Source organism: Lutjanus erythropterus, chromosome 15, assembly GCF_056507025.1.
Source record: "Lutjanus erythropterus isolate fLutEry1 chromosome 15, fLutEry1.hap2, whole genome shotgun sequence".
Classification (NCBI taxonomy): domain Eukaryota; kingdom Metazoa; phylum Chordata; class Actinopteri; order Lutjaniformes; family Lutjanidae; genus Lutjanus; species Lutjanus erythropterus.
In genome coordinates, this window is record NC_139331.1 from 31,516,551 (window position 1) to 31,540,594 (window position 24,044).

General features: G+C 40.4%; 1 protein-coding gene across 1 annotated transcript in view; it reads right to left on the minus strand.

The window, feature by feature from the left end:
* The window catches only part of scara5 (scavenger receptor class A, member 5 (putative)), a 95,307-nt gene that overhangs the window by 60,860 nt on the left and 10,403 nt on the right, over positions 1-24,044 (minus strand). Inside the window, exon 3 of the mRNA XM_084737732.1 lies at positions 17,870-17,998. Coding sequence (XP_084593858.1) covers positions 17,870-17,998 — 129 coding nt within the window. The remainder of the gene's footprint in view (positions 1-17,869; positions 17,999-24,044) is intronic.

Here is a 24,044-nt window from a genome sequence, read left to right on the forward strand (position 1 = left end):
ACATTAAATGCTCAGGCATCTGTCCTCACCGGACCTCCATGAAGGAGTCAGACATGGCTGACATTTTTGTGACAGTTTGGAGCCTCTGCCGGCCGACTCCTCTTCTTCCAGTAATCCAACCCAAACACAGCCATAAAAAGCCAGGACAAACAGTTCTCGTGTTTTGAGTCTGCTCCGTGCTGCACCTGGAATGACCCCTCTGAGCAAAGCAGGGATCAGGTGTTAAAAACGCTGACGGAGGTCAGGACGGAGGCATTTTAGGGGCTAATCAAGGCTGGGACACTGTGGTTAGTTCTGAAAGGCTAAATGAAATCTTAACATGCTGATTAGGTTGGTTGCTCCCAACTTTTTTGGCCCGTCAAAATGAAAAAATATCCAGTTTTGACACCTAATTATTTTATGGACATAGACCATGCACTGAATTTTTGGGGGAAAGAATCGTGGTGATGCAGTTTAGAGGATGGACGTTCTCCAGAGAACATCATTTTGGTAGCAGTGCAAACTTCTTTTAGATCACAACAAATATCAAAGCTCTAGCTATGCAAAGAATGATAACTAGAAACTAGAGCGACCTCCGAGCTGCAAACTACACGCTGAAAACAGCAAATTAGCGCCTGGTATGAACGAAAACATGCTAACACTATTTTGCAGCAGCACCGTCGCTGCATCCCGGGCTTAGCGCTGCCCAAGATGATTGGTTTAAAGAAATGCAAACAAGGGATGGGATTTTTCCCCCTGTAGCTGAATGTGAATCTTTGTTGACACTTTTGTCTCAGTTTTCCCGTCTTCCTTTTTACCCGGTTACTTTTAATTGTTTTTATTGTATTTTGTTGTAACATCCTGGATAGAATCTTTGGTTTTCTAACCCGCAGAAAGAGAGACGGCCATGACACTTTGTGAAGGACACCTCCGTGCCAGTCTGGTTTATAGCATATAGACGTGATTTAGCAGGTATTGATGCCTCACTCCTCTATCATCTAGTGAACCTTCTGATTTATTGTAGGATCCTTTCGTTTCCTTCAGTGATTTTTAACGCTTTGTAAGGTCTGTTTGCTAAACAGAAATAAAAAAATAAAGTCAAATGTGTTACCCTCCCTTGCATCGGCACTGAATGTTGGCACAGGACCTAAACTTTGCATTGCAGACTTGTCTAATATTAATTTAATTCCTATGGGACACTGAGCTGGAACAACCTTGCTTGTCTCTGTAAAATAGCTGAAACGACTTCAACATTTGCAGACCATGTAATGTAGCTCTAAAATACAAATCCAGTTCGGTGCAGGTTCTATTATTGACCAGCCAGAGGTGAAAGTGATCTGAACTGAGAGGGAGAAAAATAGCCGCCTGGAGAAATATTAAAACAGCTGCTTCCCAGTTAAAAATAGACAAAATACCATATGTGTCTGGGACATCTGCGTGTATACATGCTAAATTTTATTTGCAATGGACACACACCAGCTCTCTCACAGTTTGATGGCAACCATTGTTTTAATATCCCTTTAATAATAATAATAAAGTCAGAAATGGACACCTCATTTGTCCTGCTGTGTTTTCATGCGTTTGCGTGTGAGTGAGAGAAACAGAGCGACACCTTCACCTCCAACCAGACAGAAACTGACCAACGCTCGACTTTGAGGAGATGCCAGCGGCAGGAAGGAGGGAAGGAACTAAAGAAGAAAGAGTCTTTTTGTGAACTGCGGACCCTGAAAGTCTTCCAGCGGTGAATGAGAATGAAATTACAGGAACAACCTGCTTTGCTTGACATCACATCAAAAGGCAGCCATGAGGTAATTTTAAACGGACAAGGACAAAAGGACAGATTCATATCCGGAGTTAAGCTCAGTTACCACCAACTGGCTTAAGATGAAATGCGCGTGAGATAAAGATTAAATTGGATTATTGCAGCGGTGGATAAGAATGTGACACAACAAAGAAAGAACAGAAATAACAGGAGAAAAACAGGACATAGCGAGAGCTGTTGCTAAATTCAATATCAGAATGTTAATGTGAATATTTTTCTACAAATATCACAATATGGAAAATGTATGGAAATTACAAATAAGATAATGCATTTTTGTTCAATATAATGAACTGGGTTCCTCTGTGATGTACATCAGAAAAAACTCTGCACACATGTTAAGTGTCGAGAAAAAAAAAAATTAAAAAAAGATTTTATTTTCTTGGTTACATCCCATATGATTGGCTGCCTGCAAAGATGCAGCAGTACCAACACCAGCGCCTTTCTGACAAGATTTTTAACTAGCAGCGTTTGGATCAGCCGCACAAATAAAGTCAGAGCGCTCTGGGAAAAAAAAAGACGCTGGGTGCAGCAGTTTCTCTCTAGCTGCTGCTGCAGCGTACTCTCTCTCATCACTGGGAACAACTCGAAAAAGACAGAGTGCAGAAAATGAGTGTTGCATATTATTTTCAATGAAACTATGTTCACCAGAGAGCTGCTAACATCGTCTGTCTGCTGTTTGGTACTTGGCAGATATAGCAGTTGGTGTATCTGCAGACGTGTTTGTGAAAAACGCTAAAATGCACCATAGAGCTGAGGAGAACATTAGATGTGAAGTCACCGCTCTTATATCACAATGATCGACCCCCGTCACATCACATGCAGTCATATGATCTGTTGTTAATAAAAATATTGATTATAGAAGCTTTAATTTCATCACTCTGTAATGAAAGTGTTTTTATTTGAGAAATGTTGGCATCACTGACTTGTATTTTTTCCAACTTTCACCACTAAAACAATAAATTGAAACATTTGAACGAGACTTTAAAATACTGTATAAATATTTTAAAGTGTTTCAGAAAGTTCACATCAGATTAACTTGACATCTGGCAGGACTGTCGCAGCTGTGTGGCAGCTGTATCAGCGAGTGCATTCGTGGTTCCTGCTCACAGTCCCGTTTCTGTGAAACCGCTCGGAGGAGATTTGCAATCAACCACGGTAAATCACTGCAATAAAACAATCACAGCGCATACCTGACACGACAATATACAAACAACAACCCACAACAAATACAACAACTGACACAGTCGAGCTCCAGCGGTGCAGCTGCAGAGAAAGAATGTACTTTTGATTGTTGAGGGCTGATTGTTTGTTTTACAGGCCTGGACGGGGAACCAGAAGGAGACTTGATGCATCTATTAGAAAAGATTTAGACTCGTGTGTGAAGTTCTGCATGTTGTTTATAACTTATTTTTTGAGGATTTTTAAAATAAGGGTGTCAGATTATTATGATAAGGCGATGGACTCTGTCTCAGCATAAATATTTTATATTATTAGGAGGGAAAGCAATTATTAAGCTCTTTTTAAGCTCATTGCTTTGGATTGAATAACTACACTATCTGCCAGCACCAAAATGACAACGTTAGCCGCCAGCTTGCACACAAGGTCGAACACTTCCCGGGGCGCGGCACATCTGTGCCACGTTTCTGCGGCATCCACCAGCAGTGTTTCAGAAGCATTTCAGCAGAGGAGCGTTTTGCCTGATTATGTTTACTTGTTCAGATTTTGTCGATTAGCTCCTCTTTCCTTGCTATTTGTGCTTCTACCGTGGATAAGCAGGCTACGTGGTTAAATAGTTTCTTTTCTGTCTGTCTTTATGGTCACGATTCTGCACAGGGGTCTTTTATTTTGAAATTTAACCAGATTCTCCCTGCCTTTTCTGTGTCTGACTTCCTGCCCGTTCGATCTGCTCTGTGCTAACTGACGCAGCGTCCGTCAAAAACAGCCTCGGTGCGTATTTGGAGCGGCGAGCTGCTTCTGGTGGAATCACAAGCATTGTCTGGAATGCCCACAAATTGCACAGACCGCCTGGTGGAAACCGCAGGTTAGAGGCAAAAGAACCGGATGTGGATGTGAAACTGAAGGCAACCAAAGCAGAGCTAAAAGGAGAGTAAATATTGGAGATGCACAACACCATTTCCAAGTAAAGGTTATAAAAAAAAGACAATTATTTAACATTTAACATAACAACTTTGTTAAGACTGTGGATTTATTGGATTGCTATGGAGTTCTTCTATCCCCAAATAGCCAAATTTTATCAATTGAAAATGATTAATTATCAATCAGTATAGCTTAACAATACCAGTACCAATAGGGCCTTTACACTGATTCCAATACCAATTTTTTCACAGTTTTTTCATGCTTTATTAGGTGCTTCATCATGTTAGTCGTATTCACAGTTTTTCCTGAAATAATTCATCCACATTTTATTCATGTAGACGAGTAATACAGCCCTTCTTTCAAACGTTGTGGCGACAAAATTACACAGATTCATGGATGCTGTAGTGGAATGAATGAAAGGACAATGAAAAACTGACCTACAATAAGTTTATCCTCCTCAGACAAAGACAAAGAAACCAAGGAAGAGGAAGTGTAATAGTGAGCAGACGGGTTTTGCTGTAAACGTGCTTTTAATTTGGTAAACTGCTGGTGTCACATTCATTCCGGCACGGTCATCTACAATAAGATCTCCTTGGTTTGCAGCGAATATAAACAAGTATCACAATTAATTTGACAGTGATGAATTAATGTTTAAAGTTCTGCAACATCTGAAGGAAACTCACGAGAACTGGATTGTTGTGTTTCACCAGGAATCAAACCGTTGTCACTCATACCACATGTCTGGCACGCGGTCATGAACCAGCGCTCACACCGCTGAATGAAACCCACTCACGGGTAATTGCCCGATCATCGGCACTCGCACACGGCTCGGCTCTGCAGCTGTGGCTACGCACACATCACCGCTAAACTGCAGAGTTACACAAGATGTTAATAAAAATCTATCTCCTACACAGAGCTGTTAGATTTCTGTTTATGAAACCGGCTGAAATGTGTAAACTGGAAATTCACCATGGCAGACGTTGTGGAGGAACGAGCGTCATATTTGTCAGTGTCTTTTGTTTATTTGGTCAATTTGAGGGGGGGTTAAACGTCTCTACGCTCTGCAGTCGTGTTGGAGTGTCTCTCTGGGGGAGGTCGCGCGTGTGTGTGGAGTTCAGCCAGCTGTAACTCAGCTGCAGGAATGTCCAAATGAAGTGACAGCGGTGGTGGCGGTGGGGTTTGTTTGATTTCTAAGCGTGGACCCGGTCTGATGTGGCAGACATCAAAGCGAAGCTCCTGCCGTGAGAGGCTGAATGATTTAATAGGTGTGTTTGTGTGTCTGTGTGTGTGTGTGTTTGATAGAAGTACCTGCTTTCTGCCTTGTGTTGGGGTGTCTGGGGTGATGTTAGAGGGGTTTCAATGGATGGATCAACTGATAATAATAATAATAAACCTTCATTTAGAGTAATAAATGCCATAAAAGCATAGCCATAAGAACCTTTTGTCTCAGTAGTTGATTTAAAAGTACAGATTACTATGAATAAAATGGAGATTAATCTTCAAAAATTTAAAAAGAAAATGCAAGATTTGAACCTGCTTTGATTCCCTAATTGATTTACTTAATTTGATGATCCCTCCATATCTGAACTCTGCAACTCTCTGTATTTGTGCTGTTAAACTTGGTTTATATCAGAAATCTTAGTGAACAGAAGAGTAAATCAGTTTAAACATTTCATAAAGATAAAACTATAAAACATAAAATGCTTCATTTACAATCTAAGTAAAACTCTGTGGGAACACCTATAATTAAATATGGGTAAAACTATCAAGTTTGGACTTTTTAGTGAAGTTCTTCAATATTATCTTTATGCACAGTGTTTTCTGCTCCATGCATAATAGCTGCAGAGTTTTATTGCCTAATTTAACCAGTATATAGCAACCATAAAGTACACCTAACCTTAAAATGTATGCAAACAAAGCAGTAAAAATGCTTAATTTAATGGGCTGTTCTGACATGCTTTTGCCTTCACTGAGGCTTCATCTCACACGATGGAGACACGAGAAAGACTTTGTGTTTAATAGACTCTCATCTTTACAGGACATATTAAACTTTAGAGGGAAAGGTTTGAAAAAGGATGGGGTGAAAACACTGTGGATGCTGTATTTTGTTTTACATTTAAAAAGGTACCCTGTGGAGTGTTTTGTCACCCTAAAGAGCAAAAGTTAAATGAGTGTGTACTCTCATGCATGCAGATGATACAATAAAGATTGCTGACAATTTTTTAACATTGCACCAATCAACAGATCTACAATTTATATAACAAATTGTACATATTCTATTTTTTTCCCCACATTTTATTATCTATTTTCTACTAATTTCTTATCTTTCTTCATATTATTCTACTTACTATATATATTGTTGTGCACTGATGCAAATTACTCAAACCTGAGTCTGATTTAACAGGTGCATGTTTGTCAGACCTCATGGACGGACTGAGGAGAAGGATGCATCATTTCATGTTAGTACACAATGGTGGAGTACAGTGTTTTGTATGCAACTGTCAGATTAGTGGCTTATTGTCGCTATATGACATATTTCCAAAGAAGAAACTGTGTGTCTTTCAATTAATAATCAATTCAATTTAATCAGCATTTATGTTGTACCATTCAACTACAGAGAGCAGACGAGTGGACTTTTCTATGAATCTAAATGTTGCGGGTTATGACTTAATGACTTTGTAAACTTTTATCACATTTCCATCCTTTGTTAAATTCGTCTGTTCCAAGTTGTCACCAAACCAAACACAAACTAACAACCGTTCAGCTCTGAGACGCCTGCTCTCATAATTTCACATTGTACAGTGTGTTTCTTTGGACTCCACTGAGCTCCAGCACCACAATTATCTCAGTGAAACTCCCCTGCAGTGTTTGTGTGTGTGTGTGTGTGTGTGTGTGTGTGTGTGTGTGTGTTTGTGTGTGTGTGTGTGTGTGACAGACTTGAGCACAGCCTGCCCAGAGTCTTTGGAATCTGTTGTTGCTTAATTAGTCTGCTAGTAAAACAGAAAAGAGCCCTTTAGAGGACTAATTTAGGCGCCTGTTATCGTGCTGTTGAAGTCCCTGAAGCTTTAACCCCCCCCTCTGCTGCACTGTAGCCGTTTATGGAGCGCTGTATCAGTGAGACCTGCTGCTTTTATTCCTGTTGGAGTTATTTACACACTGCAGCGCTCCACTTTATTGCATCTTATGATGACCTTATGTGGCTTAAAGCAGAACTGAATGTATGAATGTTTTTATAAACTATTCTTTTCAAAAGGATCAACTGGACATGATAAGGTGTTTCACTTTTTCTTAGAACAATTTTTACTGTCATAAAGGAAATAAATGATCAACCTACAGGAAAACAAGCCAAAAGTGATATTTAAAGACACATAAAATACAGGACTGGAACTTTTTCTAGTAAATGATGCTGGATGCCAGATCGCAGGGTTTACAAGAGGCAATCAAACGTTGTTGTTGTTGGGAAATAAGTATTTGGTCTAACGATACACAAATCAAATACTGGCCAGAATCAGTGGATCGGTTTTCAGAGGGGGGCTTTGAGTGAGCTGTTAGCAGTGATGTTATCACGTCAGCTGGTGTGGAGTTATTTCAAAAACTGCTGAGTGTGATTTATGCTATTTGTTTACATAAAAGGAAGCAGAAGAATTGCATAACTCCTTCATGGGAGTAAAATATTTGTTTCACGGTCAAAAAGTGCCTCCGTCCATCCACGTATTATTAAAAGCTAAAGTGAAAAAGTTGGTATCAGAATGGTATCGTATAGGCAGATACTCAAGGTTTGCAGTATTGCAGGACATGAGAAAGTGGCACCAAGTCATCCTTGGTTTGGTCTGATAATGGAGCTACACATGAAAAGTCAGTCACTTCAATGCAGCTATCGCTCACTGTTTGCTAACGTTTTCCAAGTCACAAAAAACAACTTGTACATTAGTCCATGTTCTAGCAGCTGGACCAAAGAGAACACAAGTCTTACTGAATATGAATAATTAGAATTTGATTACCATCAGTAATTTTGGCCATGTTTCATGTCTAAGATGACTCATAACGAATATTTATAATGCACCCATTAAGGGTTACACAAACCATAGACACCTGTTGCTCTATTTATTGCAATACTTCTGTATGTGGGGCAAAGTTTTCTGTCTCAAGGCAGAAGAGAAATACGGAGAAACAGACACAGTGAACCCCGGAGAGAGAGAGAGAGAGAGAGAGAGAGAGAGAGAGAGAGAGAGAGAGAGAGAGAGAGAGAGAGAGAGAGAGAGAGAGAGAGAGAGAGAGAGAGAGAGAGACGGGGGGGCGAGGTCTGGTCCAATTAGTCTTGACATGTTAATGACCTGTGTTTGACTCTGACTGCCTGAATGAGGCCGAACACTGACTTTAGGAACGTCTCTTGTTGAGGAATGATGAAGGACTGACTTTTCTCTGTGTGTTTGTGTGTGAGCGTGTGTGTGTGTGTGAGTGTGTATGTGTGTGTGTGTGTGCGCGCTCCTCAATATGACTGACTCCTACTGGGAATGCTGGATCTTCTCCAGACCATTTTCTATAGAAAAGACCGTGACCACAGCACAGAAACTCATTAGAAAAGGCTTTACATTCTCAGAGTCACTTTAGGGGCCCTGTGGCTGCGTGTACATGTGACATACAACTGTAAATGTCTATGTCTGGTATGCAGTGTGTATGTGCATGTATGTCTATGTAGTCATGTATGTGGTTTGTGGCTGTGAATGTCTCTGTGAGTCAGAATTATATTTTATGTGTGCATTTTATTTGCATTCATGTGTGCACATCTCAGCACATATTTTTTTGGGTTTATGTGTGTGTTTCTGTGTCTGCATGCATACGGACATGAAAATGTAACTGTTAGTGTACACACGTCTCTTTTGGCACATGTTCTGAGTCTGTGATGGAGGGTTTACTCTCCTGCAGGAGAAGTGTGTTTGGGGAAGGAACATAAATAGAGCGAGATCAGAAACTCCTCATCTTCAGCAGCATAAATGATTGTTTTCACTCGGGTGTGGTTTAAGACCTTTAAAGTTTCTCTTTAAAGTTGTCAGGAGTGGCACTTTGTGGTGTCAGATTTACACTCAGAAGGTTTTTCTACGGACAAACTTAGCCAGACACATATGGTCCACATTCAGGTTTTTATCTTGTATCATGTAGTGAAAGAATCTGTGCTTTCTCAAATGACCTCAAAGGAGGTTAAATCATCCTGAAGTTGTGGTTTTGGTAAAGTTAGCCTCTCACTGTTTTTTTATTGGTCAGGTATGTGGGTCAATCTTCTCCTTGTCAGTGTCCCATAGACCTTTTTTTTTTTTTTTTTTTAGGTTGGAGGTTTTTTATGGGAACGAAAAATATCTCCCAGGCCTGGAAATTTGCTAAAATTAGCTAAAACTGTCCCACAGACAAAAACTTCAGGTCAGGGTTAAATTCTAACATCTCAAGTATGCAGCCTTCCCTGCACTTTCTTCAACATTTTTAGGGGCTTGTCTGCCATGTAGCTTATTTCTGCTAAATATATGAAATGGAGAAGAGATTAGCAGCAAAAGTATTTACTTTGCCCTGGCAGACGTATTTAACAATTTCATTGTCGCTGCCAGGTTTTTAGCGTTTAACAATAAATGCTCTGATTTGCTCTTACGACATAATCCATGTTGGTTTGGGCTGAGTTGGGTTCAATTTTTTAGGCACTGTTAAAACAGTGAGGGCCTGGACTCTTGCCACTAAATAAAAAAAAATGTCATACTCGCTGTGGCCATCTTTTTTGGATAGATTTGCTTAATGAGCAATCCTAACCAGCCCAGAGTCAGAGTCATGGTAGTTTTCTTTCCAACTGGTTCCTTACTGCTATTTATTTGTGTTTAAAGAAAAAGTTTCTTTTGCTCCACCGACTGAAGCTTTCATAAATTCTTGATGTGACTTTCCTTAGAGACATTATGAAACTACATGTTGGTCCACAATCAATCAAAACTTACAGTCTTTCACGACATGCATGATGTCGGTGCCTGCTTTGTGTGTTCCGACATCTAGTACCACCGCCGTTACTGCATTTGCACGTCGCAGCAGTCACCATCTATATCTGCTGGTTGTGTCTAGAAGGGAACCCAAGACTTTCTCATGGTTTTAGTTAAAATGATCACTCCTGCAAGATCTTTCGCAAGAGTGATAATTTCTAGTTGTAAGACAGGGGCACACTCTTGTCAAAAGCATAATGTAAACGTAGAAAACTGTACATGACATACATGTTGTATGGAGACTGCAGAAATGATGGTTTGTTTACTTCTGATTTTTCCCCAGACACAAACACGCAAACAAAGGCACAATGGAGGATATCAAAGGGATGAAATGTTTGTCACAGTGAGGAGAAAAACTTGGTTCAAAAAAGGCTGAAAAAAAAAGATAGTTTGGAAAATCCTACATCAGAGTGCAGATGATGAGATGATGGTTGCTCCGTGTTGCGTAAGTAATGATTCCAGGGATAATTCTTGACCAATCAGTGGTCTGCAGTGTATTCAGAATTTAGTATCAGCTCAGCTGGCTTGGAATCCCAACTGAGGTGATACCAAAAAAAAAAAAAAAAAAAGTATACGGCCCTATTTACGACTTTTGACAATGGAAATCCAAAAAAGAACAAGCAGAGTTGATACCATGCAGTGGGAGCCCAGCATATGAAACACTGCCAGACGTGGTTGCTATAGCAACAAAACGTATAACTGAAACCAACTGCGGAAACAGAATAGCGAACTATAAATAATCTGCTTTCATTAGAGCCAGAGTACAGTTTTGATTTAGCAGGAAAAGTTGATGTAAAACATGAAAATAATTATGACAACAAATGACCGAACCCGGTTACTACAAAGGCCAGAGACCAAAAATAACCCTGGGGCCTGCTGCTTATTTTGTGCTTGGCAATAACACGCCTGTTACCTATCACTGAAAAACACAAAGTCAAGCTCAGAGATTTCATTGCTTAAAAATAAGAATAATAAACCCACCATCATGTTTTCCAGCAATTAAATGGCTGAGGAAAAGAGCAGCACCGTGCCAAATCTGTGAGCTGCATGTTTGCTCCGACTGGAAAACGTGACTCAGCTGCACCTACAGTATAAGATGAGAGGTATGTAGGCTGTGTTTTGGGTTTAAAGTCTCTTACCCTGTAAACATGACTGGCTCATGTCCTCAATCATACCTGTAAAATACTACAGGCGTCTCTAAAAAACTAGGACTTTCTGATATTCTGCGCAACAGGTGGATGACAATCAGTAAAGAAATTATACTCACAGGACCAAAACACACCGCTTGTTCCATATTTTGCATGATTGGGCCTGATGGACTACTAGATCTCCATCCAGCTCGTAAACACAGATATAAATTGTAAATCCAACTTAACCCTCCTGTCCTGAACACCCAGACAGTTATCAGTGCAAGCTCTGTCTGCACGGCCATATATGGGCCAATCTCTGGCCCATTAGATGTGTTTGTTGGGCGTTTTACACAACCTGTTATTCTGAGAACGAACTCCAGATGCAGCACGAGGTATTTGCAGCAACGTCTGGCCAAAATGGAACCAAAAACTTCCCAAAACCTCCACAGGGAGGGGGAGGTTCTTCAAGGGATAAATGGCTGAGACTTGGGATATAATGCTAAGACACAGGAGGAAATAAACTGTTTTGTTTGGAGTATCTTTTGCATTAGTCAACATGCATGCAAGGAAATTGAACAGAAGCGTAACATATAACGATATAAGTTCATAACCTTTGCTTTAAGTGTGGATGTCTGTGACTGTGAGGCTTTAAAGGCAAGATCAAAACAAACGAAGAAGCAGAGTCATGAGAGAAGATAAATCACTGGTTGGAACAAGACAAAGATAAAGTTTCTATAATCCAGAACGGCCACTATGCACATACATGCATATAGTGTCAGAGATTATTTTATTATACTTCACAGGCTGCAGCTAGAACGAAAATAATGTGTGCCTAAGCATTCAGTCTTTCTTTGGCTTAGTTTTTCATTGTCTCTCACCAGAACACATTCATTACTGATTAACTGACCTACATACATACTTAATGTAGTTTTCTTACATAAATTTATTTTACTATAAAGTCATGAATGGTCTTCACAATTATTCCCTCCTTTGCTGCTGTGACAATAGAGTGACTATATCTGAAAGGCTTCACGAGCTGACAATAATTTAACACAGATACACAGAAAATTGGACACTTAATCCAGCATTAACTGATTTTTTTTGCACTTTGGAGCAGTAGAAACAAGCTGCAAATATTACAAAGCCACGCTGTTGTAACACGTCGAAAATAAGCAGGAATGTCTCTGAGAAAGACGTCGGGATGGCAGCATATGTTGCTCCAAAACCTGTCTGTAGCTTTCAGCATTAACGAGGCCTTCACTATGCAAGAAACTTTGTCCAGTGCAAAATCTCACACCTTTTCTTCCTGCTCTGTACGTGCAGTAATGTTTTACAATGTATGATTACAGGTTCAAATTTAAACAAAGCAAAGTGTGTCTCAGATCTCGATGGCACTCAAAGGACGATGATGATGACTGAAATGAGAAAAATAATAGACCAGTAGGGCACACATTTTGTATATTTTAGTTTTTATATCTTTTCCAGTGAGGACACAATGTCACATGAAGCAGATTCTCTTTCTCTCTGAAACCAAAAATATTAATCCATCATTGATCACTACATTTGCACCTTTCTTACCCTCAGGTGTGCATATACTACAGGTCACATGAACTTCTTATTAATATAGAAACATTAACACAAATTATTGGTTATCTTATAGGTATGGGCCATGCAACATTATTAATATCAGCTGAAAAAAATCCATATCGTGCATCCCTTGTGTTAAGTTCTGCAGTGCAGTGGGAAGGTGGTTTTGTTTGTCCCACAGAGCGTTCAACTCATTATGCTCAAATGAGCTTTATTCTCCAGTATCTGGCTTTATTGAAGGAAACCATACCTCCTCTTTGCTGCATTTGATTGGTCCATATCACAAGTTTTGAGCTTTCTCAACTTTTCTTAAAAGAAACCAGATGCAGTCTAAAGCTGCCGTTTTTTTTTTTCTGTTGCCTCTCCATTAACGATAATGCCAAAACAATCAGCAGCAGAATAAAGTGAAAACTCCTTTTTATGAAGTTCTTAAGGTCTCTCAGACATTATTTTTCTCTGAGACCATCCAAAGTGTTACAGTTGCACAGTTTGCAGATAAGACAAAATTAATTTAAAGGATGCAATAACTCAGCAAAACTTGGAGAAGACACGTCAAAGCAAGACAAAGTATGACGAAGCTTTAAAATTCTACAAGGTGTGATTTTTAAAATATATTGCTGCAATAAATTTTGCAAAAACTCCTCACTGTCCAGATAAATATGGATCTAAAGACAATTATTCATGCTTGTTTTGATTCCCCCAGGAAACAGATATCATAACTGCCTTCCACTTAAACTCAACTTCAAACTAAAGGAGCTTAAAGGGATTGAAGAAGGAAAATGATGCATAGAAACACATTGTTTTGTATCTGCAACAGGAATAAATAACTGACCTGTGCATGTAAAATACAGGCTCAACACCAGCTTCAGGCTCATGAGAGGTCAAGAGACGACCTGCTCTAAAGTATGGAGTGAAACTCACAGGTTAGCCTACAAGGTTTCTGGGAAGTAAAGTCCTCAAAAGTTACATCATGCCATCATCTGGACTGGCCAACATGCACAGTTGACTAATGCTGCAAAGACAAAGCATGTCTCTTTAGGGACGGTCCTCCTCTTGAAACTGTCAGCCAACAAAAGCAACTACGGAGACAAAAGTCTCTCCAGCAGGCGCCTCTGAGATGATAAAAGTCTGGTTCAAGGGCATTTCAGCAGGCCTGGAGACTGTCTATCATGAGACTTGACCATGTGACCTTTCAACTGACCAGTCTGTCTTATCTGCATGGAGATAAGCTTGTAGAAATAATGGACTCATAATGCGCTAATGCTCTTAGCTTCATGATAAATGGAGCAGGATTCATCTGTCTCTTTCATCCTCTGGCATTTCGGTCTCATGTGTCTCTGTTTCTGTTTATCACCCTCCGTCCTCCACTTGTCCAAACCCAAGATTTAGGATCAGAAGCGCTGACACAGAAAATACTATATTGTACTTAGCATGCCATGAATGCAGATGTTTCAGCCAGAGATGAGGCTCCGTGATCCTGCTAGCAATGAAATATGGATGCGTTTGAATGCACGAGAGACGCTGGCCGAGCCATGAAGTTGGGAGAGGGCCAAAGAGGCAACGTAAGAGCTGGAAAAAAAACAAAAAGTCAAAGTCAAGTGAGAATTCAAACAGAAAGCAAATGTGGATAACACAGAGTTGAATCTGTGTTCACATCGGAAAACTGGCAGCAGACGTGAGTGTGTTTGTGTGAGTGTGTGTGTGTGTGTGTGTGTGTGTGTGTGTGTGTGTGTGTGTGTGTGTGTGTGTGGGGTGAAGGGGGCCTCCTGTGCAGTTACGCTGGAGCCACTTAGCTTTTTGGATGGTCGACGTTTAATTTAAGAGAGGCCGGCTGAAAAGCCCGGTTTGATTGCTTTTCTAAAACAACCTCATCTAAAAGTCTTAAATAACCAAATACCTCTGTGACGACGACGGAGCAGATCCAAGCTCCTAACTACATCTCTGTGCCTGGGAATACACACACAGCCACGTCCGGTTAATGGCATCGGCCGTGTGGTTACGGCATGAGTGGGCAGCTCGGGGGAGAGGAGGTCTTGAAATGAAATTAGGATTAGTGAGAGCTGTGGATTCCTGCAGGATCCTGCTGGTCTGAAGCCAGATGGCTCTTAAACCTGCTTCTGGGTCTGCCGCTTCTCTTTATAACTCCTTTTTCATTTATCTGCCCTTCAAAACTAATTAGGGTTCCAAAATGGTTCTTCCTGAAGGTCTGAGGTTCTACTAAGAACCACTTGCATCTGAAGAAAGCTGAAGTAAGGGTTCCATCAAAAACCTTTTTTTTTATCCAAATAACCTTTTTTGAAAGAAAAAGTTCTTCAAGGATTGTTGAAATCCGTGATGAACTCTGTCATCAAGGGTTTTTTTGTACTACAATATACAAAGGTTCTTGTTAGGACCTCCTGGATAGATAACCCCCTGGGTAAAATCCTTAGAACATAAAAGGGTTCTTGGTAGAATGACCTGGGAAGGTTTCTCGGCAAACCATTAAAATATAAAAGGATGCTCAGTAGAAGCTTGGGTGGGTTCTAGGTAAAACCCTAGAAATATAAATGGGTTCCTGCTAGAGCCATCTGGGTGGGTTGGAGGTAAAACTCTTGGAATATAAGAGGGTTCTTGATAGAACCCCCAGGTATCTAAAACCCACGTTCTAGATAAAAACCTTTAAATATAAAAAGGTGTTCAGTATAATTCCTTAGGTAGGTTTCTAGGTAATCCCTTGGAATATGAATGGGTTCTCGTAGGACGCCCTGGGTGGGCTCTTGTTAGGACCTTTAGAAGGTGGAAAGGTTCTGGACGGACCCCAAGAGAGGGTTCTGAATGGAACCATTAAACCATGTAAGAGTTCTCCATAAAAGCTCATATAGGGAGTTATGGGTGAAACCTTTAAGAGATTATTCTAGGTACAGCCTTTTATGATGGGTGCTAAGATTCTACCAGGAACAAAAAAGGGTTCTGCTATGGGGACAAGCTGAAGAACCTTTTATGGTTCTAGTTAATCTCTATTTGCAGTGTCACGTCGTTCCCTCTCTGTGTCTCTATCAGCCTCTCTTTGTCTTCTCCTGCTCTAATAACAGAGTTGACATTTACAAGGAGGCCGCTGCAGGGTTCTTAGAAGGTAACAGCCATAAAGTTGGGCACACCTCCAAAGCTTTCTAATTCACACACACACACACACACACACACACACACACACACACACACACACACACACACACACACACACACACACACACACAAACTTGGTCATGAGGCTACTGTGGCATCAGGCCAGGGTTTTTCCAAATGAACCAGGAGGAGGAGGAACTGCAGCGGTGCGTGAGCTCTGAAGACGCTGGAATCTATTACGACACCGTATCGCAGACCGAATGATATGAAATAACAACAGCAGCTAATGCTAATTTCCATAACTCACAAGACCAAATTTCCATGTTGCAGTTTCACTTATTTTGAAGCAATCATTCAGACATGTGATGTTTGAAAGACTATCTTGAACTACTTTTGGAACTTAGTAAAAGCGGTTCAAGACTGGGGGGGCAGGTTTTTTTGGGGTTTTTTTTACTGCTAGGGAAATGTTTTGGTGGGTAAGTGAATGATGACTCTCCCTCCTTTATTACATAATGTACCAGTGGTTGGTTCCTGAGCAACGCACTGGCTTGCACTTTAGTTTTCCCCACTTATATCACTTTTCTTGTCTACCTTAACTGAACATGAGCTCATGATTCAAAGTAAGAGGACTAATGAAAGCTGCAAAACAACTGTGTAAGTGGATATTTAATTGAGATGGTTTCGTCGTCTACTTCTATTCTTAGAAATTAGAAAATTAGAGACAGTTTCAAGCTGAGCAAGTCCTTTGCTGTCTCAGTCAACAGTATGTATGCAATATGTAATGCACACTCTACATGTGCATGAACCTAGCTGCAAAAATGAACCCAGTGAGTTTGCTCACAGTTAGGGTACCATAAGGCAGATCATGATGTTATTAATCAGGACTAAATGCCTCAAAGTTGCACGCTAACAATGCAAAACCCAAACACTCAGAGACAGCGCAAACTAAACTATCACTGTCTTTGTCTCCTAGAAAAATCAGTTCTAGTGCCAGTTGTTTTCATCACCACGAGAAGCATTTATGAAAAACAGTCTCTTTTGTGGAATCCTCTGCAGATTGTGACCTGGCAGTTCCAGAGCCATGTGTACGGGAAGTATGGGAACCACGCAGCACATGAGAGCGAGCCGCAGTCACGCTTTAACTGTTCTCCGTCTTTTATGTAGCAGTCTAAAAGGTCGGGCTTTGTCACGCTTCCAAAATCCTGTGACACATGTAACCTCGCATGTGGGAGTCGCGTTTAAAACTGTCACACATGCGCGGAGCTCTGCGCTGGCAGCGGGACGCGCAGAGGTCAGTCGTGCATCGCTGTTGGAAAGCTGATTCCACGATTCAGATGAGAAAAACCTCTACGAACGGAGGGAAGCTGCATTAAGCAGATACAGAAATCTGTGCTACTTTTGGTGTTGAGTTATGGTATTACAAACATTTCAACAGATATAGCAGTAAAATAGTCAATAAAATCCCCAGCAGGACTTTATTTTTCTAGAGTTAAGGTTATGCTTCAAATGTTTATTCACTGTGAGTGTGTGTGTTCTCACTGCTTAACTAGAAGAGGCAGTTTAAGAGGGGTGTAAAGCTTCTGGCTGCATCCCAGAGTGTCAGACCTTAGATTAACTTAGTGGGTTTTTGTGGTGCATATGTGTGCATGTGTGTCCTTCATTATAGTTCAACCTTGTATCATCTGCACAACAGAGCTCTGACAACAAAATATTATATGACAATATGTTTTCTTCCTTAATGTGTAGCCTGCAGTACAGTAAACTACATGTCTGTTTCTCACTCTTCTCTCTCGTTTCTTTCTTTATGTCTTTTACTCCTATTTTCTTTTTCTAGGACAAACTAGTGATGAAGGAAAGTCACGTAGAAGAGTTGAAAGATAGTTCTATAATGCTATTATTTTGTACACCCTATATATACTGTATTTTTATAGTACAGTATGATTGATAATTTTCATAATCTTAATTAGTTTTGTGCCAAACTGTCACTTTGTGTGGACTAGAGCCCTGAAAACATCCTAAAGTGGTAAAAAAAAAAAAGGATAAGGATAAGGATTAAAAAGAAAGTGTTTTATGATCGTCAAAGAGCTAATGGATGATTATATCATCTAGTTAGCACATGGACCCAGTCACACACAACCTACCTGCGAGACAGAGTCCGAAGATGGTGAGAAGAACCAGGATGTAGAGGGAGACGATGGCGTACTTGATGGCCGAGAGGGAGTTCAGGTGACCGCAGCACTGATCCTGCTTCCTGCGACGCTTTCCAGAACCTGACGGAGACGAGAGGATTAGGACCGGAGACAAGAGGAAAGTCCAGTTAGAGGTGGAAAGATTTTGTAGTTGCAACATGCCAGGTTTTCTTATGAATAAAACAGCAAAAGGAATTTGGCTTTTGGAATAAACATATTGTTTATTAATTCTGTTTGAATATTTGTTTGCCTTCTACAAAACAAAATTCCTCTGAAAGCTTGTTTATCGGTTGCTGGGAAAATATCTATAAGGCAAGAGGAGTGTTCACAACAACTGAGGTCATGATGTTTTCCAATTATTTGCAAAAATGTTAGAAGAGTCCATAGAGTCAAGGACTGGCGGTTAAAGCTAAATAAAAAATAATTACAAGGCTTTCATTGTAAAGTCTGACATTTACTGGTACAGTGACAAACTGTATATGAACATAATAATATCATACATCAAACCATCAATGACTGCAGTGCATGCAAACATGTTATTTACCACATACATACTGCAGAGAACATACATGACAAGCAAGCAAGCAGCAATGTCAAACACATTCTTGGTTTAGTGGTTGAAAACGGTCTTACTTGCATTGCGACAAACATAAATCACATGAAAGATCATGTATGCATAAATATTATCGTCTTCAGGCCAGTGGCATCCATCATGTTGCAGCAGGGCTGAAACGATAACTGCATTACCGCAACACTGCAGTCATGTGAAACTTAACGTGGAGTTGAGCTCATTAGCGCCATCACTGCAATCCTAAATCACAGGCAGTTGCCCTGAATGCTGTCCTTTTCATACCAAGAATTAACTGTAGATAATAAGAACAACATATGAATCCGTGAAAATATTTTGATCAAATCAGTTATGTAGGCTATTAGTCCTGCACTTAGTTACAAAAAATGATGATTGTTGATGTAATTTGACATCAGAGAGTGCAAACAATCACTCCTGGAGGAATTTGTGATGAAAATATCTAAAATAATGTGTCTCTAAACCCCTGCAGATTCATGACAAACTTAGCTGCTGAAAAAAAAACAGTTGTCCTGATACAAAGCTGCTGAAAGGGATACAAGCTCACTGGAGGTGACATACTAGTCACAAAGATAACGTTATTGTTAGCCTTTCCTGTTCAGTTTACATCGAGAATAACCCCCTTCATCTTCCCAGCAGTTCAGAAACAACAGATGAGACTTTTATTGCTCTTGAGAAGCTGCACCGTACATTTACTGCCACACTGACAGCTTACAATGCCGAACACACATTATGCACTGCCCTATTTTCTAAAGGAGCTACACTGCATTTATCTGTCAATAAAGAACAGTGAACTACAATTATTTGGGCTGTTGTGGTAAACTGCCACCTTATGGGAATACGTCCCTTTTTCACCGCAGTTAGAAAAACATCTGTCACAGCAGCATGACACCTATACACACAAGGATAGGTGATCAATCAGATATATTTACTTATAACAGAATTCACGCAAATGGATTCTGTTATATGCATCACAAATAAACACACACACACACACACACACACACACACACACACACGTAATCAGCCAGTGAGGAGCTCAGTATTACTATAAGTCATGTCACCACTTAACACTCCTCTCAGGGTCAAACAGATGTGCAAGAATTAGTCTTGATAAAAATGACACTGCGCTGTTTATGAATGATGGAAGTGTTTTTTCCGTGTGTGTGTGCTTGTGTGTGTTTGAGTGTGTGTGTGTGTGTGTGTGTGTGTGTGTGTGTGTGTGTGTGTGTGTGTGTGTGTGTGCGTGCGATAGCTTGGCAGGAGGCAGGGATTAGACTGTTGATGTTGAGGGAACATTCCCTTCAGGTCAAGAGGATAAAGAGATTTTGGAAGGTTGTTATGGAGTCACATCCTTCATAAGTCAGTGGAATAGGAATGTGATATTACTTGACAATTGTGCATTGTTGTATAGTACTGTACAATGGACTTATTTTGGTTACTGCTAAAATATTATAAGGACATTAGTGCAGCAGAGACACTACAAAAGAAAAGATAAAGTATAACTTACATAAAAAATACAAAGCCCCGCTCCCCTTAGCAACTGTTGCTAAGACTGCTGAGCTTAACTATAGCTTGAAATGTGTGTTATTTACAGCTAAAACAGATTTGCCACTTTGCCAAATTCCTTCACAGAACAAGTCTGCTTTTATCTAAAAACAAGGACTTCTTGTTCCAAAAAAGTTTTAGCCAGCTTTGAAGGCTGTGGTTGACATTATTTGCTGTTGCTAGCTATCTAATTTCAGGAATTGGCTGGACACTCGTGTTCTTCTTTTTTAATGTTTCCAGCTGATTTGCCTTAATTGTGAGGAGAGGTGTAAACACATGTTTGTGTTTATAGACGAACTGGAGGGATAAAAGAAAAGCTGGACGAAAGTTAAATATCTTCTTGAATTCAACCGGCCCCACAGAGGATGTGAAATAGGAACAGACAGGTGTCTCTGGGAAATCACTGTGGCTTTGTGACATGAACATTATGATAAATGTGACACCCGCTGGGATATGATGAGGTTATAATGAGATTCTATCTTCCTGTGAACAGTCGTGTGGTTGGCTTGAGTCTGACTTTTAAATATAAACACTGATTTTGCAGCACAGGCCTCCCAACAGCATGGTTTCATTTGGACCATGACAATCTGTCAGTGGACACTGCTGGATTGTTGCTGATACACACACACACACACACACTTCCCCTCTGTGATGAAGAACACACACTCCTGGAGTGTAAGACAAACACAGCTGGCTCAGATGTGTGTGTGTGTGTGTGTGTGTGTGTGTGTCACATGGATGGAATGTATAGAAACAGAAATTTCATTCCGAGCTCGTCGGCTCAACTAGTGCTGAACTTCAAAACACATTTTAAAAGGAAGAGACGAAACAACCACACATCAAACAAACACCTTCAAACACAAGGTAAAATAAAAACAGTCTGGAGCTTGAGGGGGAAATTATCACATAGTTTTCTGGCATTTTTTTTTTTCTCCAGCCTGCATGCATTAGGTTTTAGGACTCTGCATTCTGGGACGCTTTCTGCTGTTGTTCCAAGGACAGGGGAAGAACAGCACAAGCAGACATGAAACCAAATGACTGATTAAAACCAAACTGATCAGAAAATGAAGATGAACATCAGTGTGATGAGACGTACCTAAAATGATAGAAACCATCTTCAGTAGAAATGTGTTTGATGTGTACTTTTAGTTTAGTTTGCTCATGTCCCACCTATGAGCATTGAGGAGGCAGGACTTATGACCTGTACTGCAGCCAGCCACCAGGGGGCGAACACGATGCTTCAGCTTCACTTTTAGGGAGCTCTCATGTTGTTGGTTTCTATATACAGACAGTCTATGGGTGAATGTTCGAACTTTGCTCAGCCATCCATTTCCTGCTTCCAGTTTTTGTGCTAAGCTAGGCTAACAAATGAAAGAATGGAAGTTTACCTTTTACTATTAGGGCACTTGTATTAGCATTTACTCCTTATACACTTTATATTTATTACCGCATCTATACTTACCTTAAGTATTCATGTGCTGTTGTATAAAACCCAGTGCTTGTTTCTGTGAAAAAGCATCCCGGTGAAAATGAGAAGACAAAACTTTTCAAAGATGTTCAGTGATGCTTTGGAGTTTTCCAACTGGCTTTCGGGGAGACAGAAGAGTCCATTTTCATTCATCAAGTAATTGTAAACACATTTGGAAGTTACATTATTGCACTGCTGTGTGTGTTCCCTCTGACTAATGTCTGTCTGGGGATGGTGGTGTCAACATACTGTACTGTTTAGACAATCAGATTAGACAAGGATTAGCAAACTTGGAGGTTTATTTTATTAGCGCACTTGGAGGTTTATTTTATTAGCAAACTTAGGGGTGCAACAATAAATTTTGACCTATTTTGACACGTTTCCTGACTCAGTTTAATTTCATGCAGGGACAGTGTGAGTCAGTTACTGGCACTGTCTGTGTTTTTGGCAGTTTTTGGGGAAATTAGTGAATTTACAAGGACAGGGGACTGTACATTTAACTTTAACCTTCCAAATCAGATACACATGTGCCATAGACTTAATAAAAGTCATGCACTGACTGAATAATTGGCAGGCGACGTTATGTTTGTGAGCAGCCTGTTTCCCAAACAAAACAAAAAATGCTTTAAATGTTCTACTTTGTGTGTGCATATTTTTACATTTTAACATTTCACTGTCAAATTAATTGATATGTACTGTTATAATAACTATAATAAATAACCAGCCAGTGGAACTGTGTGTGTATGAGGTCACGACCCTCAAGGGATAATCTGGATTATTTTAAGTGGCGTTGCATGAAGAACTTATCAATAGTCAGTGTGTTACCTACAGTTGATGGAGGTCGACATGCCCCCAGTTTGGAGAAGCAGAGGGGAGTGAAGGAAGCTACACAGTAAACTATTGTGGACAGGGCCAGCAGCAAAACAAGTTTTAGCAATATGTAGTAATTTCACATGCAAAAATGAGTACAGCAGTCTAAATAGCGAGTTGGAGACAGACTAAGTATTAAACAGGCTGACGTCATATTTATGAGCTATGGTTGAGGTGAGTGTGAAGCCATGCAGGCTGCAGGAACACTGCAGGACCACAGCACAAACTCTCTCACATACCACCAGACTCCACTGGCAAAATTAGCAGTTCTACCTCGCAGAACACAGGAGCTGTTGATCTACTGCCGCCTTGAACTGTATGACGGCCTGGTGCGGCGGCGGCACCAAAGCTGACAAAAAAAAGCCCCACAGTCTGCTGTGAAAACAGCACAGGACATTGTTGGCACTGAGTTGCCTTCACTTTTATGGCGCACAATGTTTGAAGAGGGCTAAGAACATTTTAAAAGACGCTATAGACCCTGGACACCACCTGTTTAAGCTCCTCCCATCAGGGAGGCGCTTCAGCTCCATCCGCACACATTTAAACAGACTTATTATTTGCTGCTGCTGAATGCATTGCACTACAGAGTGGCATTTGGCTTATATAAAAGGCAGTTTCCCATCAGAAAAAAGGTTAAGTAGTTAAAATATCCTAAATATAGTGTACAGTTAAAACGACCTTGATTTTTTTAGGTCCGCCTTTTAAGTGGCTGAAATACATTTTGCTGCTGGCCCACTTAGGTTCTGTGCTGGTGCTCCTCTCTGTGTCTGTTGACTGCTTTCTACTGTAGGTAATATACTGATTGAGGATAAGCACCTTATATAACCCCACTTTAAAAAAAATAGAAGCTTAAGACCACATTTACCCCATAAAGCCTGATTTTTCCTCCTGGAAAAACCCCTTTTTCTTCACCCATAATACACACTAGTCCTGTGGTTCTGTGAATCACTGTTGGCTCACACTCTCACTGAAACCTTCTGACTGCTTTGTTTTGCTCTCCTCTACAACACCCAGATGAGATGAACTGGCTGTGTTTGGGGATATCTCCTCTAATTGAACGAGGTGTGAAAATGTTCGAGGATTAGAGAAGTTGGACGAGGACGGTCCGTCTGATGTGTGAGGCCTTTGTCCACTTTCCATCAAAATGTCAACAAATTCTCCAGTTAATGTTCGCTTAAGACTTTCCCACCGAACTCGCAGAGCTGTGGGTCGAAACCTGAGAGCACCACAGGGTCAACTGTGGATTTGTTGCAGCTGCACCTGTATATATATATATATATATATACACACATACACACACTAAAACACACACACACACACACACACTAAAACACACACTCACACAGATGTTGCTCCTGGACATTCCTGCTTTCACAGATGACCATAGCGAGAGAGGAGTGAATGCCAAGCGGTGACAGCATGCTTCTTCGTGTGTGTGTGTGTGTGTGTGTGGACTTGACCGAATCTGTGTTGGTTATTAGTGTGTGTGGGCGTTTCTGCGTACATGCACAAATCATTCTGCAGAAAGTCCCTTTTTGAAAATCAATCATGGCGTGTGAAGATCTGCATGTAAGTCACATCAGAATAGGGTTTTCATAGAATCTGGCAATTTCTAAAAAAAAAAAGTTGAAGGCTAAATAAAACAAAAATAAATC